This window comes from Panulirus ornatus, chromosome 57 (genome assembly GCF_036320965.1).
Source record: "Panulirus ornatus isolate Po-2019 chromosome 57, ASM3632096v1, whole genome shotgun sequence".
Classification (NCBI taxonomy): Eukaryota; Metazoa; Arthropoda; class Malacostraca; order Decapoda; family Palinuridae; genus Panulirus; species Panulirus ornatus.
The window spans coordinates 23,427,605-23,446,306 of record NC_092280.1 but is presented as its reverse complement, the minus strand read 5'-3'; the positions used below and the strand labels follow the sequence as shown (position 1 = coordinate 23,446,306).

Genomic DNA, 18,702 nt, shown 5'->3' with positions numbered 1-18,702 from the left:
GCAAAGGGGATAAGAGTGAGTGCTCAAATTACAGAGGTATAAGTTTGTTGAGTATTCCTGGTAAATTATATGGGAGGGTATTGATTGAGAGGGTGAAGGCATGTACAGAGCATCAGATTGGGGAAGAGCAGTGCGGTTTCAGAAGTGGTAGAGGATGTGTGGATCAGGTGTTTGCTTTGAAGAATGTATGTGAGAAATACTTAGAAAAGCAAATGGATTTGTATGTAGCATTTATGGATCTGGAGAAGGCATATGATAGAGTTGATAGAGATGCTCTGTGGAAGGTATTAAGAATATATGGTGTGGGAGGCAAGTTGTTAGAAGCAGTGAAAAGTTTTTATCGAGGATGTAAGGCATGTGTACGTGTAGGAAGAGAGGAAAGTGATTGGTTCTCAGTGAATGTAGGTTTGCGGCAGGGGTGTGTGATGTCTCCATGGTTGTTTAATTTGTTTATGGATGGGGTTGTAAAGGAGGTAAATGCAAGAGTCCTGGAAAGAGGGGCAAGTATGAAGTCTGTTGGGGATGAGAGAGCTTGGGAAGTGAGTCAATTGTTGTTCGCTGATGATACAGCGCTGGTGGCTGATTCATGTGAGAAACTGCAGAAGCTGGTGACTGAGTTTGGTAAAGTGTGTGGAAGAAGAAAGTTGAGAGTAAATGTGAATAAGAGCAAGGTTATTAGGTACAGTAGGGGTGAGGGTCAAGTCAATTGGGAGGTGAGTTTGAATGGAGAAAAACTGGAGGAAGTGAAGTGTTTTAGATATCTGGGAGTGGATCTGTCAGCGGATGGAACCATGGAAGCGGAAGTGGATCATAGGGTGGGGGAGGGGGCGAAAATTTTGGGAGCCTTGAAAAATGTGTGGAAGTCGAGAACATTATCTCGGAAAGCAAAAATGGGTATGTTTGAGGGAATAGTGGTTCCAACAATGCTGTATGGTTGCGAGGCGTGGGCTATGGATAGAGATGTGCGCAGGAGGATGGATGTGCTGGAAATGAGATGTTTGAGGACAATGTGTGGTGTGAGGTGGTTTGATCGAGTAAGTAACGTAAGGGTAAGAGAGATGTGTGGAAATAAAAAGAGCGTGGTCGAGAGAGCAGAAGAGGGTGTTTTGAAATGGTTTGGGCACATGGAGAGAATGAGTGAGGAGAGATTGACCAAGAGGATATATGTGTCGGAGGTGGAGGGAACGAGGAGAAGAGGGAGACCAAATTGGAGGTGGAAAGATGGAGTGAAAAAGATTTTGTGTGATCGGGGCCTGAACATGCAGGAGGGTGAAAGGAGGGCAAGAAATAGAGTGAATTGGAGTCATGTGGTATACAGGGGTTGACGTGCTGTCAGTGGATTGAAGCAAGGCATGTGAAGCGTCTGGGGTAAACCATGGAAAGCTGTGTAGGTATGTATATTTGCGTGTCTGGACGTGTGTATGTACATGTGTATGGGGGGGGGGGTTGGGCCATTTCTTTCGTCTGTTTCCTTGCGCTACCTCGCAAACGCGGGAGACAGCGACAAAGTATAAAAAAAAAAAAAAAAAAAAAAAAAATATATATATATATATATATATATATATATATATTTTTTTATTTTTTTTTTTTTGCCGCTGTCTCCCGCGTTTGCGAGGTAGCGCAAGGAAACAGACGAAAGAAATGGCCCAACCCACCCCCATACACATGTATATACATACGTCCACACACGCAAATATACATCCTACACAGCTTTCCATGGTTTACCCCAGACGCTTCACATGCCCTGATTCAATCCACTGACAGCACGTCAACCCCGGTATACCACATCGTTCCAATTCATTCTATTCCTTGCCCTCCTTTCACCCTCCTGCATGTTCAGGCCCCGATCACACAAAATCTTTTTCACTCCATCTTTCCACCTCCAATTTGGTCTCCCTCTTCTCCTTGTTCCCTCCACCTCCGACACATATATCCTCTTGGTCAATCTTTCCTCACTCATTCTCTCCATGTGCCCAAACCATTTCAAAACATATATATATATATATATATATATATATATATATATATATATATATATATATATATATATATATATATATATATATATGGCATAGAAGGTGACTAAAAGTGGGGGGGGGGGGCTGTAAACCCTCCCCTTTATGTATTTCAATTTCTAAAAGTGGAAACAGGAGTCATGCTGGGAGTGTTCATCCTCCTCGAAGGCTCAGATTGGGGTGTCTGAATGTGTGTGGATGTAACCAAGATGAGAAGAAAGGAGAGATAGGTAGTATATTTCAGAAAAGAAAGCTGGATGTTCTTGCTTTGAATGAAATGAAGCTCAAGGGTAAAGGGGACGATGGGTTTGGAAAAGTATTGGGAGTAAAGTCAGGGGTTGGTGAGAGGACAAGAGCTACTGAAGGAGTAGCACTACTCCTGAAGCAGTTGTGTGAGTGTAAGGAAGTAAATTGTAGATTGGCGTGGGTAAAACTGAAAGTGGATGGAAAGAGATTGGTGATTATTGATGCTTATGTACCTGGTCATGAGAAGAAAGATCATGAGAGGCAAGTGTTTTTAGGAGCAGCCAAGTAAGTGTGTCAGCAGTTTTGATGCACGAGACCAGGTATTAGTGGTAAGTGATTTAAATGCGAAGGTGAATAATATGACAGTTGAGGGTGAATGGAAATGGTAAAGAGCTTTTTGGTTTGTGTGCTGAAAAAAGAGTGGTGATTGGGAATACCTGGTTTAAAAAGAGAGATATACACAAATATATGTATGTGAGTAGGAAAGATGGTCAAAGGGCATTATTAAATTTTGTGTTAATTGATTAGCATGTAAAAGGGAGACTTTTGGATGTTAATGTGCTGAGAGGGGCAGCTGGAGGGATGTCTGATAACTATCTTGTGGAGGTGAGGGTGGAGATTTGTAGAGGTTTTCAAAAAAGAAGAGAGAATGTTGGGGAGAAGAGAATGGTGAGATTAAGTGAGCTTGGAAAGGACACTTGTGTAAGGAAGCACCAGGAGAGATTAAGTGTAGAATGATGAAAGGTGAGAGCACATGACATGAGGGGAGTGGGTGAGGAATGGGATGTGTTTAGGGAAGCAGTGATGGCATGTGCAAAAGATGCATAAGGCATGAGAAAGATGGGAGTTGGGTAAATTAGAGAGGGTAGTGAGTGATTGGATGAAGAAGTGAAGTTGATAGTTAAAGAGAAAAGAGAGGCATTTGAGCAATATTTACAAGGAAGGAGTGCAAACGACTGGGAGATGTGTAAGAGAAAGCTGCAGGAGGCATGAGTGTTGAAAAAGTGGGTAAATGAGGTTTGGGGTGAAAGAGTACCATTAAACTTTTGGGAAAATGAATAGATATTTGGGAAGGAGGTAAATGATGCACGTAAGACAAGAGAACAAATGGGAACATCAGTGAAAGGGACAAGGGGGGAAGTGATAACAGGTACTGATGAAGTGATGAGATGGGGTGAGTATTTTGAAGGTTTGTTGAATGTGTTTTATGATAGAATGGCAGATATAGGGTGTTTTGGCTAGGGTGGTGTACGAAGTGAGAGAGTCAGGGAGAGTGGTTTGGTAAAGAGTGAAAGCCTTGCAGAAGATTAAATCCAGAAAGGCAGTGGGTTTGGATGGTATTGCAGCTGAATTTATTAAGAAAATGGGTGAATGTGCTGTAGATTGGTTGATAAGGATATTCAGTGTATGTATGGGTCATGGTGAAGTGCCTGAAGATTGGCAGAATGCATGTATAGTGCCATTGTACTATACAAGGGGATAAAGGTGAGTGTTCAAGCTACAGAGGCATATGTTTGTTGAGTATTACTGGAAAATTGTATGGTTGGATATTGATTGAGAGGGTGAAGACATCTGCAGAGCATCAGATTGGAGAGGAGCAGTGTGGTTTCAGAAGCGGTAGAGGATGTGTAGATCAGGTGTTTGCTTTGAAGAATGTGTGTGAGAAATGCTGTGAAAAACAGATGGATTTGTATGTAGCATTTATGGATCTGGAGAAGGCGTATGATAGAGTTGATAGAGATGCTTTGAGGAAGGTCTTAAGAGTTTATGGTGTGGGAGTTAAGCCTGCTAGAAGCGGTGAGGAGTTTTTATCAAGGGTGTAAGGCATATGTACGAGGAGGAAGAGAGGAGAATGATTGGTTCCCAGTGAAGTTTGGTCTGCAGCAGGGGTGTGTGATGTCCCCATAGTTGTTCAGTTTGTTTATGGATGGGATGGTTAGGGGATGAATGCAAAAGTTTTGGAGAGAGGGGCGAGTATGCAGTCTGTTGGGGATGAGAGGGCTTGGGAAGTGAGTCAGTTTTTTGTTCTGATGGCTAATTCGAGTGAGAAACTTCAGAAGTTGGTTAATGAGTTTGGAGAAATGTGTGAAATTAGAAAGTTTATAGTTAATGTGAATAAGAGCAGGGTTTCTAGGTTCAGCAGGGTTGAGTGACAAGTTAGGTGGGATGTGAGTTTGATTGGTGAAAAATTGGAGTAAGTGAAGTGTTTTAGATATCTGGGAGTGGACTTAGCAGCAAATGGGACCATGGAAGGTGGGATGTGAGTTTGATTGGTGAAAAATTGGAGTAAGTGAAGTGTTTTAGATATCTGGGAGTGGACTTAGCAGCAAATGGGACCATGGAAGTGTAAGTGAGTCATAAGGCTGGGGAGGGGGTGAAGGTTCTGGGAGCAATGAAGAACCTATGGAAGGAGAGAATGTTATCTCAGAGGGCAGAAATGAGTGTGTTTGAAGGAATAGTAGTTCCAACAATATTATATGGTTGTAAGGCATGGTTTATAGATAGGGGTGTACAGAGGAGGGTACATGTGTTGGAAATTAATTATTTGAGGTGTGAGGTGGTTTGATTGAGTAAGTAATGAAAGGGCAAGAGAGATGTGTGGTAATAAAAAGACGGTTGTTGAGAGAGCAGAAGAGGGCCTAAACATACAGGAGGGTGAGAGGCATGCAAGGAATAGTGAATTGGAACAATGTGGTGTACCAGGGTCGACATGCTGTCAATGGACTGAACCAGGGCATGTGAAGCATTTGGGATAAACCATGGAAAGTTCTGTGGGGCCTGGATGTAGAAAGGATGTAAGGCATGTGTATGAGTAGGAAGAGAGGAGAGTGATTAGTTCCCAGTGAATGTCAGTGTGCGGCAGGTGTGCGTCATGTCTCCATGGTTGTTTAATTTGTTTATGGATGAGGTGGTTAGGGAGGTAAAGGCAAGTGTTGGAGAGAGGGGCAGATATGCAGTCTGCTGTGAATGGAGAAGGCTTGGGAAGTGAGTCAGTCGTTGTTTGCTGATTATACAGCGCTGTTGGCTGTTTCAGGTGAGAAACTGCAGATGCTTGTGACTGACTTGGTAAAGTGTGTGAAAGAAGAAAGCTGTGAGTAAGTGTGAGTAAGAGCGAGGGTATTAGGTTCAGTAGGGTTGAGGGACAAGTTAGTTTGAATGGAGAAATACTGGAGGAAGTGAAGTGTTTTAGATATCTGGGAGTGGATTTAGCAGTGGATGGAACCATGGAAGCATAAGTGAGTCACAGGGTGGGGTAGGGGGTAATGATTCTGGGAGCATTGAAGGATTTGTGGAAGGTGAGAACGTTATCTCGGAGAGCAAAAATGGGTATGTTTGAAGGAATAGTGATACCAACAATGTTATATGGTTAGGGGGAATGGGCTATAGATAGGGTTGTGTGGGGGAGGTTGGATGTGTTGGAAATGAGATGTCTGGGGACAATACGTGGTGTGAGGTGATTAGCTCAAGTAAGTAATGAAAGGGTAAGAGAGATATGTGGGAAAAAAATGAGTGTGGTTGAGAGAGCAGAAGAGGGTGTATTGAAATGGTTTGGTCACATGGAGAGAATGAGTAAGGAAAGATTGACAAAGAGGATATACATGTCAGAGGTGGAGGGAACGAGGAGAAGTTGGAGACCAAACGAGGTGGAAGGGTGGAGTGAAAAAGATTTTGAGTGATCAGGGCCTGAACATACTGGAGGGTGAAAGGTGAGCAAGGAATAGAGCGAGTTGGAACGATGTGGTATACCAGTGTGGACGTGCTGTCAATGGATTGAACCAGGGCATGTGAAGCTTCTGGGGTAAACCATGGAAAGTTTTGTTGGGCTTGGATGTGGAAAGGGAGCTTTGGTTTTGGTGCATTATACATGACAGCTAGAGACTGAGTGTGAACAAATGTGTCCTTTGTTGTCTTTTCCTAGCACTACCTTGCATGCATGGGGGGCAGGTATGCGATTTCATGTTTGGAGGGTTGGCAACGGAAATGGGTGAAGGCAGCAAGTGTGGATGTGTGCATGTGTATATATGTCTGTATATGCATATTTGCATATGTTGATATGTATATGTATGTTTCTATGCATATATGTCTTTATATGAGTGGATGGGACTTTCCTCGTCTTTTTCGTGGTGCTACCTAGCTGACACAGGAAATGGCAGTCAAGTATGATGTAATATATATATTTTTAGATGATCAGCATCCCCTGACACGATGGTGAATGTTGATTCCATTCTACTGGAGATAGGGGACTTTGGACCTTACCAGAGACGGATCTTCTTTCTGCTGTGTCTTCCAGTTATATTTGTTGGTGCTTCGAACTTAGCATATGTGTTCATTGCAGCATCACCAAAATATAGGTGAATATTATTGTAGATTATTATTGCTTGGGCTCAATAAATGAAAGGTATGATTAAATCTAATTGTAAGTAAAGCTTTGAGAATCAGTGATTTTTTTTTTTTTAATTGTATAGCTGCAGAATAGTTAAACTGCTTTAAGTGTTGTTAGGAAGATAATACTCTGATGTATTGATATAATCATGAAATATGTTGAACTGTAAGAAGCTAAGATTCCAATCAGCATGCACTCTAAAGTTAAGTTCTTTATAATGATTTAATTGTTATTGATTTTACATTTTCTAAACAGATGCCTGGTCCCAAAATGTGATCTCAGTTTCTCCAGTCCTGTTTATGATACATCTTTTCTCAACTTCACCATTCCATATAATGAAAAATCTTTGAACTGGGATAAATGCGATCGATATCAGCGATTAAACAACAAAGATTCATGTTTGCCAGAGGACTATAGTGCAAACATCACAGTTGAATGCCCAGAAGGAAAGGTTTTTGCAAAAGATATTTATCTAACTACAGTTGTGACTGAGGTAAATTTGTTACTATAATTCACAGTTGGTGAAAATGTACTTTTAGATTCAGTTGTTGTGTATGGCAACATAATACAGTGAAATTCCAGGTACCTGTGCTGTTTTGGGGTTAGGAACTTGGATGAGTGAAAGAGCAAAGAGCTAACTTAGTTGGACAAGTGAAAGAGCAAATAACTAAAGCATCCAATTTTTTGAAAGACTTTCCATGTTACATGATTGAATTATTTGATTATATGATTGCCCATATGATGTAACCCTATCCATAAATCTATACATTATTCATCATAGAATTCATTTTTCAATTAATAGGTTTTAGACTTGCTAAGATTAATCATGTCAGTGGTATTCTGCATAGGTTCAGAGATTGAGCTGAATTACTCATCTCTGCATATGTTGGTATATGTTTTTCTTAACTGTAATTTTAATTTTTTACCTAATATTCAGCTGAAATGGCAGGCAAATGAAGCCCTACTTGAAGCTTTTTTATTAAGTATATATTTTTACAAATTCTATCGTATCCTGACAAGGTCGCCAAATTTTGTTACGATTCTTATCCTGTCCTGGCAGGGTTGCCAATTTCTTTTTGTTACACAACACAGGATAACACTATCTTAAAGTCATGGGATTAAATCAAACACCAGCATTAAAGCTACTTATAATAAAAGAACTAAAGAGTATGGAATAACAAACACATGAATCAGGTACAAATCATTTACGTTAACACTGAACATGAGTTTAACATTCCAGGTAAGATTTCAAACCAGGAGATCTCTTTCCTCTATGACAATTTATCTTCAATTTACCTTCAGTAACATGATTCAAGATACACTTATTGTTAGACACTTCTGTGAAAAGTTACAATACTCTTTGACACTCGAAACTAAATGACAGAGGTAGTTCAACACTGTAAAATCTGTGTCGCACACTTCACTCAGGCTACAGGCTTAGGACACTCAAAACTAAATGACAGAGGCAGTTCATCACTGTAGAATTGACATTGCACACTTCACTCAGTCTATGGGCTTTGGGACAGAGGGAATACCACTTACCTCATTGGGTTAGAGAGGAATCCAGGCTCAGCGGGTGTCAGAGGTTTTTATTACAAGTAGAAATGTCTTGCGTCTGCCCTGTTACCCTATAGTGCCACCCTTGATTGGCTATGAGCCTAAGATCCAGTTGTGATTGGAGGAGGGTGGCTCCTAAGTGCCACTCCTACTTGGCTGGAGGGCCTTGAGTCTGGTAGTGATTGGAGGAGGGGCTATCCATGAAACTGCTGGTCAGCTGGAGGATCCTAAGTCCGTCCCACATCTTGCCTACGGCTCAGCCTCCTCTTGTCTTGACAGTGACGACAGTGTACAGGAGGCCATATGCCCTCCCAACTTGACCTCCCTCCAGCCTGGTGCCTTGGATGAAAGGTCCATGTGTTGTGGTTAACTGGATTGATGGCCTGGCGTGACCTTCTTGACCCGCTGCCATCTGGAACTTAAGAGGTGTGGGAAGACAGCAGGTTTAAAGGTTCAGTCAGGGAAGTGAAATCCGAGCCGATGGCAGAGGAAGGCCCTGGCCCTCGTCCTAACATGAAATAGCACTTACATCATACACAAAGACACACATATATATATTACACCATACACAAAGACACAAACATATATATATTACACCATACATAAAGACACTTACATATATATACACGAACATGTGGGCACACACACACACATGTTCATAACAATATTTATTTATGTTTATTATACTTTGTCGCTGTCTCCCGCGTTAGCAAGGTAGCACAAGGAAACAGATGAAAGAATGGCCCATCCCACCCACATACACATGTATATCCATACACATCCACACACGCACATATACATACCTATACATTTCAGTGTATACATATATATACATACACAGACATATACATATATACTCACGTACATAATTCATACTTGCTGCCTTTATTCATTCCTGTCACCACCCTGCCACACATGAAATGACAACCCCCTCCCCCCCCCCACACGCACACAAAGTAGCACCAGGAAAAGACCACAAAGGCCACATTCGTTCACACTCAGTCTCTAGCTGTCATGTATAATGCACTGAAACCACAGCTCCCTTTCCACATCCAGGCCCCACCAAACTTTCCATGGTTTACCCCAGAAGCTTCACATGCCCTGGTTCAATCCATTGACAGCATGTCAACCCCAGTATACCACATTGTTCCAATTCACTCTATTCATTGCACGCTTTTCACCCTCCTGCATGTTCAGGCCCCGATCACTCAAAATCTTTTTCACTCCATCCTTCTGACTCCAATTTGGTCTCCCACTTCTCCTCGTTCCCTCCACCTCTGACACATATATCCTCTTTGTCAATCTTTCCTCACTCATTCTTTCCATGTGACCAAATCATTTCAAAACACCCTCTTCTGCTCTCAACCACACTCTTTTTATTTCCACACATCTCTCTTACCCTATCATTACTTACTTTATCAAACTGCCTCACACCACATATTGTCCTCAGACATCTCATTTCCAACACATCCACCCTCCTCTGCACAACCCTATCTATAGCCCATGCCTCGCAACCATATAACATTGTTGGAACCACTATTCCTTCAAACATAACCATTTTTGCTTCCCGAGATAATGTTCTCACCTTCCACACATTTTTCAACGCTCCCAGAACTTTTGCCCCCTCCCCCATTCTGTGACACTGCTGCTTCTATGGTTCCATCCACTGCCAAATCCACTCCCAGATATCTAAAACACTTCACTTCCTCCAGTTTTTCTCCATTCAAACTTACTTCCCAATTGACTTGTCTTTCAACCCTACTGTACCTAATAACCTTGCTCTTATTCACATTTACTCTCTGCTTTCTTCTTTCACACTCTTTACCAAACTCACTTTACCAAACCATTTCCCTTGTCAGCGAGGTAGTGCCAGGAAACATACGAAGAAAGACTGAGTGGATGATCCACTCATATACACATATACATATATTCCTATGAGTCCATGGGGAAAATGAAACATGATAAGTTTCCAAGTGCACTTTCATGTAATAATCACATCATACATATCAACATATACATATATACATACATGCACATATACAAACATATACATATATACACATGTACATATTCATACTTGCTTGCCTTTCATCCATTCCCAGCCACACCCTGCCTCACAGAAACGGCATCGCCACCCCATGTCACTGAGGTAGCGCTTGGAAAACAGATAGGTAGGGTAGAAAGAATTCTACCTCTGTATTTCCGGATGTCATGGAAGTCAGCTAAAAGAGACAGGAGTGTGGGGCTGGAAACCCTCTCCTTCTTGTATTTCATTTTCTAAAAGAGGAAACAGGAGTCAAGCGAGGAGTGCTTATCCTCCTCAAAGGCTCAGACTAGGGTGTATGACTGTGTGTGGATGTAACCAAGATGAGAGGAAAGGAGTGACAGGTAGTATGTTGAGGAAAGTAACCTGGATATTCTGGCTCTTGAGTAAAAGGAAGCTCAAGGGTAAAGGTGAAGAATAGTTTGGAAAATGTCTTGGGAGTAAAGTCAGGGCTTGGTGAGATGACAAGAGCTAAGAAGGAGTAGCACTACTCATGAAGCAACATTTGTGGGAGTGTGTGATAGAGTGAAAGAAAGTAATTTTAGATTGATTTGAGTTAACCCAAAAGTGGATGGTGAGAGATGAGTGATTATATATATGATCATTGGTGCTTACTCACCTGGCCATGAGGAGAAAGATTATGAAAGGCAAGTGTTTTGGGGGCAGTTGAATGAGTGTGTCAGTAGTTTTGGTGCTTGAAAGTGGGCGTTAGTGATGGGTGATTTAAATGCAAAGGTAGATAATGTGGCAGTTGAGATAATGGTTGGTGTGCATGGGGTATTTGGTGTTATGAATGGAAATCGTAAAGAGCTTGTTTGTGGATTTGTGTGCTGAAAAAAGACTGGTGATTGGGTTTCAAAAGAGATCTACACATGTTTATGTATGTGAGTAGGAGAGATGGTCAGCAAGCATTATTAGAGTACATATTGATTGGTAAGTGTGTAAAAGAAAGACTTTTACGTGTAAATGTGCTGAGCAGGGCATCTGGTGGGATGTCTGATAGCTGTCTTGTGGATGCAAGTGAAGATTTGAAGAGGTTTTCGAAAAAGAGGAGATAATGTAGGGAAGAAGAGTGTACGTGACCTTAAAAAGGAGACATGTGAAAAAAGATATCATTGAGTGTAGAATGGCAAAACTTTGGGCAAATATAGTGAGGGGAGTGAGTGAGGAATGGGAAATATTTAGGGAAACAGTGATAGCATGTTCAAGAGATGCATGTGGCATGCAAAAGGTAGGAGTTGAGCAGATTGAAAAGGATAATGAGTGGTGGGATGAAGAAATGAAGTTATTAGTGAAAGAGAAAAGAGAGGCATTTGGGTGGCATTTATAAGGACAGAGGGCAAATGATTGGGAGATGTACAAGAGAAAGTGGCAGGAGATCAAGAGAAAGGTGCAAGGGTTGAAAAAGAGGGCAAATGAGAGTTGGGATGAGAGAGTATCATTAAACTTTAGAGAGATTAAACAGAAGTTTTGGAAGGAGGTAAATAATATACGAAAGATGAGGGAAAAAATAGGGACATCATTGAAGGGAGTAAAAGGGGAAGTGATAACAGGAAATGGAGTGAGTATTTTGAAGGATTGTTAGATATGTTTGATGATAGTGTAGCTGATACAGGGTGTTTGGGTTGGGATGGTATGTAAAGTTACGGAGAGTGGTTTGGTAAAAAGAGAAGAGGTTGTGAAAGCATTGCAGAAGATGAAGTCTGGCAAGGTGGCGGTATTGCATGGTATTGCAGTTGAATTTACCAAGAAATGAGGGTGATTTCTTTGTTGATTGGTTGGGAACGATATTCAGTGTATGTATGGATCATGGTGAAGTGCCTGAGGATTGGTAGAATGCATGTATAGTGCCCTTGTATACAGGCAAATGGGATAAAGGTGAATGTTCAAACAACAGCGGCATAAGTTTGTTGAGTATACCTGAAAAATTGTACAGGATGGTATTGATTGAGAGGGTGAAGACAGGTACAAAGCATCAGACTGGGGAGGAGCAATGTGGTTTCAGAAGTGGTAGAGGATGTGTGGATCAGTTGTTTACTTTTAAAGATATGTGTGAGAAATACTTAGAAAAATAAATGGAATTGTATGTGGCATTTATGGATCTGGAGAAGGCATATGACAGGGTTGATGGAAATGTTTTATGGAGCGTCTTAAGAATCTGTGGTGTGGGAGGTAAGTTGCTAGAAGCAGTGAGAAGTTTTTATCAAGGGTGTAAGGCATATGTGCAAGTAAGAAGAGAGACGAGTGATTGGTTCCCAGTGAAGGTTGGTCTGCAGCAGGGGTGTGTGATGTCACTATGGTTGTATGATTTGTTTATGGATGGGTTGGTTAGGGAGGTAAATGCATGAGTACTGGAGAGAGGGGCAAGTATGCAGTCTGTGGGGAATGGGAGGGCCTTGGAAGTGATTCAGTTGTTGTCTGCCAATGATACAGCACTGGTGGCTCATTTGAGTGAAAAACTGCAGAAGTTTGTGACTGAGTTTGGAAGAGTGTGTGAAAGGAGAATGTTGTGAGTAAATGTGAATAAAAGCAAGGTTGTTAGGTTTAGCTGAGTTGAGGGACAAGTTAGTTGGGATGTAAGTTTTAATGGAGAAAAATTGGAGGAAGTGAAGTGTATTAGGTATCTGGGAGTTTACTTGGCAGCAAATGGATCCATGTAAGAGGAAATGAGTCATAGGGTGAGGGAGGGGGCAGAGGTTTAGGGAGCATTGAAGAATGTGTGGAAGGAGAGAACGTTATCTTGAAAAGCAAAAATGGATATGTTTGAGGGAATAGTAGTTCCAACAATATTATGTGGTTGCAAGGTATGGGCTATAGATGGGGTTGTGTGGAGGAGGGTAGAAATTAAATGTTTAAGAACTGTATATGGTGTGAGGTGGTACCCCATACCTATATGCACCACTCTTATGACCCATCATTTATGTTACTCATCAAAGAGATTAGCTATATGCACCACTCCTATGACCCATCATTTATGTTACTCATCAAAGAGATTAGCCCTGGATCCACTTTCTCAACCTCTCAAGTCCACACAAACATCTCAGAACACTACTGTCACCTGAAAGAAGTGCCTGTCTTATTGTCTTAAAGTTTGCGAGATGTTGAAAATTAGAGTGTTTGAGGAATATTCTAGATTACTCACATTGCTCTAATTACAGGAAATAACTTGCATGACAGAAATTATGTACCGTTGTAAATAGATGACATTTGTTGATGAATGTTTTAATGGAGATGTTATTTAGGAATAATATGAAGTGATGTAGGGGAAGAGGTAGAGTAAGAGCAAGATGAAATGATATAGTGAGGAAATTTACAAGGATAAGTAATGTTAGTTTACTGGAGTGTATGGATTTATGAAGAAGAGATGCAGTGAGGAAATATTGTGTAAGCTGGTATGCTAGACAGTGAAAATTGATATAATGGGTATAGAAATATAGTTACGATTAAAAATGAGACTTTGAATATTTCTGAATTGTCTAGTTTGAAATTGTGTGGTAATTTAAATGATTTATTGTATTATGGTTTTTCAACAGTTCAACTTAACCTGTGAAGATGCTTGGAAATCCAACATGGTGCAAACAGTATACTTTGGTGGGATTCTTTTTGGGTCCCTCACCTCTGGTATGGTGGCTGATGCGTAAGTAATGAGAACTTGTTTTTGTCTTGAATTCCATATGGTGGCAGTGTTTGAAACACAAGTGAGTTTAATTGGAGCTTCTTGGTGCATAGGGTTAGTGTGAATCTGCATTATACTCTGTAGTATGTGGAGAATGGTTTTCTTTTTTATGTTTAGGCCACAAACTAATGAAGTCTTTCCTAGGATTAGCTGTCCGGTGTAAATGGACATTTTTTTGGTTTTTCAGCAAGCTCTGTGCTCAGTTCTGTGCAGCAGCACTAGACCTCTCCCAGCAAACCATTCTATTACTAACCCCAAACCCCCAATTGAAAATATAAAGCTTACCTCATCTCACACTTCTGTATCCTCTGCTGTCAGATCCCCAACCCTTAATAGGTATAACACAATCAAAACACACAAGCAGTGAATTAACCTGACAAGCACTAAACATTTGACTTCCCAGCTCAGTCTTAAACTCCATTCCGCCAGACAAATATCCATCAGAAACCACATTCCTCAGACAAACATAATTCATGCTCTCCTGTCTGTGCTCTGAATATCATGGAACATTACATCACTATAAACATTATGTTAGCATATCCTAGGACTACATAACCCCGATGCAGCTACCGTAAAGCACTTACTGTTTATTGCCTTGCACATAGTCACACACTACATCACGACGCTTTATGACTTGTGATCCCAACTTGTGGATGTGATCAGCTTCATGTGTGCTGCAGGAGCCTCATAAAGGGAGAAGGAACTTCCGGAGCAGAAGAGGGTGTGTTGAAATGGTTTGGTCGCATGGAGAGAACGAGTGAGGAAAGATTGACAAAGAGGATATATGTGTTGGAGGTGAAGGGAACAAGGATAAGTGGGAGACCAAATTGGAGGTGGAAGGATAGATTGAAAAAGATTTTGAGTGATTGGGGCCTGAACATACAGGAGGGTGAGAGTCGTGCAAGGAATAGATTAAATTGGAACGATGTGATATACTGAGTCGATATGCTATCACTGCATTGAATCAGGTCATGTGAAGTGTCTGGGGTAAACCATGGAAAGGTCTGTGGGGCCTGGATGTGGAAAGGGAGCTCTGGTTTCGGTGCATTACATAGGACAGCTCGAGACTGAGTGTGAACAAATGTGGCCTTTTTTTTGTCTTTTCCTGGCACTACCTCACTGGAGGGGGCAGGGGGGATGCTGTTTCATGTGTGGCAGGGTGGCGATGGGAATGGATGAAAGCAGCAAGTAAGAATATGTACATGTGTATATATATGTATATGTCTGTGTATGTATATGTATGTATATGTTGAAATGTACAGGTATGTATGTATGTGTGTGTGTGTGTGTGGATGTTTATGTATATACATGTGTATGCGGGTGGGTTGGGCCATTCTTTCGTCTGTTTCCTTGCACTACCTTGCTAACGTGGGAGACAGCGACCAAGTATAATAATAACAATAATAATATATATGGAAAGCTGTGTAGGTATGTATATTTGCGTGTGTGGACGTATGTATATACATGTGTATGGGGGGGGTTGGGCCATTTCTTTCGTCTGTTTCCATGCGCTACCTCGCAAACGCGGGAGACAGCGACAAAGTATAATAAAAATAATAATAATATATATATGTATTTGCTTTGTCGCAGTCTCCCGCGTTTGCGAGGTAGCGCAAGGAAACAGACAAAAGAAATGGCCCAACCCACCCCCATACACATGTATATACATACACGTCCACACACACAAATATACATACCCATACATCTCAATGTACACATATATATACACACACAGACACATACATATATACACATGCACACAATTCACACTGTCTGCCTTTATTCATTTCCATTGCCACCTCGCCACACATGGAATAACATCCCCCTCCCCCCTCATGTGTGTGAGGTAGCGCTAGGAAAGGACAACAAAGGCCCCATTCGTTCACACTCAGTCTCTAGCAGTCATGCAATAATGCCCGAAACTACAGCTCCCTTTCCACATCCAGGCCCCACAGGGCTTCCCATGGTTTACCCCAGACGCTTCACATGCCCTGATTCAATCCATTGACAGCACGTTGACCCCAGTATACCACAGTGAAACATACCTCAAAGTTTTGACCATTCAACTTCATTTACATAGCTCATTCTTAGCAGCTTTAGATTTTTCTAGATCTTTATGCTAGCCCTGCCTTTTGGCAAATTATTAGAAGTAGTAGGTAGGAACATTAAGGCTGGAGAATTATGTAGAAACATGAGGTAGAAGTAGTAGGTAGGAACATTAGGCAGGAGCATTAGGTAGTAGTAGTCAATAGGAACATTAGGTAGGAGCCTCTGCAAACACTGCACTAGAGTTGCCCTTTGCCAGTGGCGTGTTAAGGGTGAGGCATGAGGGCTAAGAAGTAGCATGGGAGTTCACTGGTTATGGAGACTGTTGCAGTGGCCACCCCTTTGAGGGAGTTTCCGGTGGGAACAGGCATCAGAGATGTAGATAGATAGATACATACATACATAGATAGACACACTTCTACCAGTCCCTCTGTGTGGTCATTTCACGTCTATGTGGGTGAGTGCAGTAGAAAGTTTGCCAAAACTTCGGTGAGGGTTGGCAGATGGAGTAAGTGTGGGCCCAGGGTGGAGTGCACCAAGTTACCACCAGCAGGTCACCTTTGCACTTATCACCATTGTAGGTGGATTTTTGCTACTAATGTGATTTAGATATACCTGCTACTGTGGTTTTCCTCTAACCCACTGCGTTTGTGTTTATTTTTTGGCATCCAAAAATCCAGCAACATTTCCTTTCCCAGAAACAGTAGTTAAATGGAAGAGAACCTTTCTGACCTTATTTATTTTTAGCATAGCTTGTGTCCCAGATTTAGTAACTGACACTTCTGTTAATCTTTTGTTTTTATTCCTAATGTACTAATGTGATGTAACTCTGGTTAATATACATTTAGGGGTTGCCCATATTCCATTTCTTTCTTTGTTTATTGGTTTGCTCTATGCAGTTTCTCTTTATGCAAGTTTTCAACAAACATAAACCCTGCATGAAGCGAGGGAATGATATACTCTTCTTGATTTAATTTTAATGACGTCTGAAAGTATAGAATCCTACATGAATATATTTGCAGATAATGCAAAGGTCAGAAAGGAAGTGAAAAGTGAGGATGATTTCATCAGCTTGCAAAGGGACCTAAACAGACTCCAAAGTTGGTCTGAAACATGAGGATGGACAAAGAGAAAGATGGCCTCACTATAAGTATTACTTGCAGGAAGTGAGCTTCAAGACTGTGTGCAAGAGAGACTTGGGATTAGACATCATCCCTAACCTACCACCAGAGTCTCATATCAGGAGAATAGCTAAAGAGACAAACTGTCTACTGGTTAATGTCAAAATATCTTTCATGTGTATGGATAAAGAAATATTTAGCAAGCTATTCATATCCTACATAAGGCCAAAACTAGAATGTGCATCTCAGGTTTGATCACTGTGCCTAAAGAAATCATTGAGAAGGTCCAGAGGAGAGTATCAAAGATGGTACCAGAATGAAGAGAGCTAAGCTACAAGGAAAGGATGGATGCTTAAATTTACCCACCTTGGAAGAGAGAAGACTAAAGGGTGACCTCATTACAACCTTTAAGTTTTTAAAAGAGAGCAACGAAGTGGACAGTGGACAGTACTTGAAAGATGTAATGATAGCACAACCTGAGGACATAACATGAAAGTAAGAAAGGAACTTGTAAATAAGGATTAAGAGAGATAGTTGATACTGTATGAGAGTGGTACCAGATGAATGGGACAGATAGACAGAGAACAAGCTTGGTTAGTGCAGACGGTAGACAGAAATTCAAGAGGTTCTATGATAGCAGAGAGTATTCTAGAGATGGGTCCCAACAATCATAAAACTCCCTCCCCATACAGTGCAAATAGGTAATTACCAAAACCAAAGCCCTCTGTCCACAGCCAAGCCTTACAGATATTTTTGTGGTTTCCTATGACTGCTTCATATGCCCCTCTTCAGCCCATGGACAGCATGTTGCCCCCTGTGTATGATATTGCTCCAGTTTTCTCTATCCATAGCATGCCTTACACCTCTGTGCATGTTCAGTCCCTTTTTAATTCAAAGCCTGCATTCCCTCCATCTTGCAACTCATCCTTGGTCTCCCCCCATCTTTGTTCCCTCCACTTCCGACAGGTATATCCTCTTAAGCAGTCCCCCCTTGTTTATCCTCTCCATGTATTTTCAAATTATGCTGGAAGTATGTTTTAGAATTTTCCCTAGATTCTGTTCTCAACAGGATTGGTCGCAGATTGATACTGATTATCGGAATCGTTAGTTTGGCTGCAACTGGAATAAACATAGCACTTGTTGCTGGCCTCACAACCCTCAATGTCATACGCTTCTTGAATGCAATGGCAGCAACTGCAGTGTTTCAGACTGCTTTTGTTTTAGGTAAGTCTAATGATATGATTAATGCTTACTATTTTCCTATTTGATTGAAGTCACCCTGAACAAATTATTTATTGAATAATTTCATGTAATAGAGTTTTTAGTGAAGGTTCATGAATGTTTAGAACTGCAGTAGTATGCATAATATTATGCATTATATAACTTTTTCAGGAATGGAATTTGTGGGACCAGACAAGCGTGTGATGTGTGGGTTCTTGGAGAATATTTTTACGCATTTGGAGAGGTATTGCTTGGTCTCTTGGCGTGGTGGCTCAAGAGCTGGAGGATGACACAGCTTGTCATTTCTGTACCAGTATCTTGCTTCATATTTTATTGGTGGTAAGATCTTATAAATGCAATGTATAGAAAATTTCTGTACTCAGACTTCTTTA

General features: G+C 41.2%; 1 protein-coding gene across 1 annotated transcript in view; it reads left to right on the top strand.

Annotated features, from left to right (window-relative positions):
• LOC139766280 (organic cation transporter protein-like) overlaps positions 1 to 18,702 on the top strand; it is a 54,060-nt gene that overhangs the window by 5,451 nt on the left and 29,907 nt on the right. The window contains 6 exon segments of the mRNA XM_071694718.1: positions 6,446 to 6,613; positions 6,901 to 7,138; positions 13,780 to 13,883; positions 18,159 to 18,313; positions 18,482 to 18,520; positions 18,523 to 18,649. Coding sequence (XP_071550819.1) covers positions 6,468 to 6,613; positions 6,901 to 7,138; positions 13,780 to 13,883; positions 18,159 to 18,313; positions 18,482 to 18,520; positions 18,523 to 18,649 — 809 coding nt within the window. The 5' untranslated portion in view covers positions 6,446 to 6,467.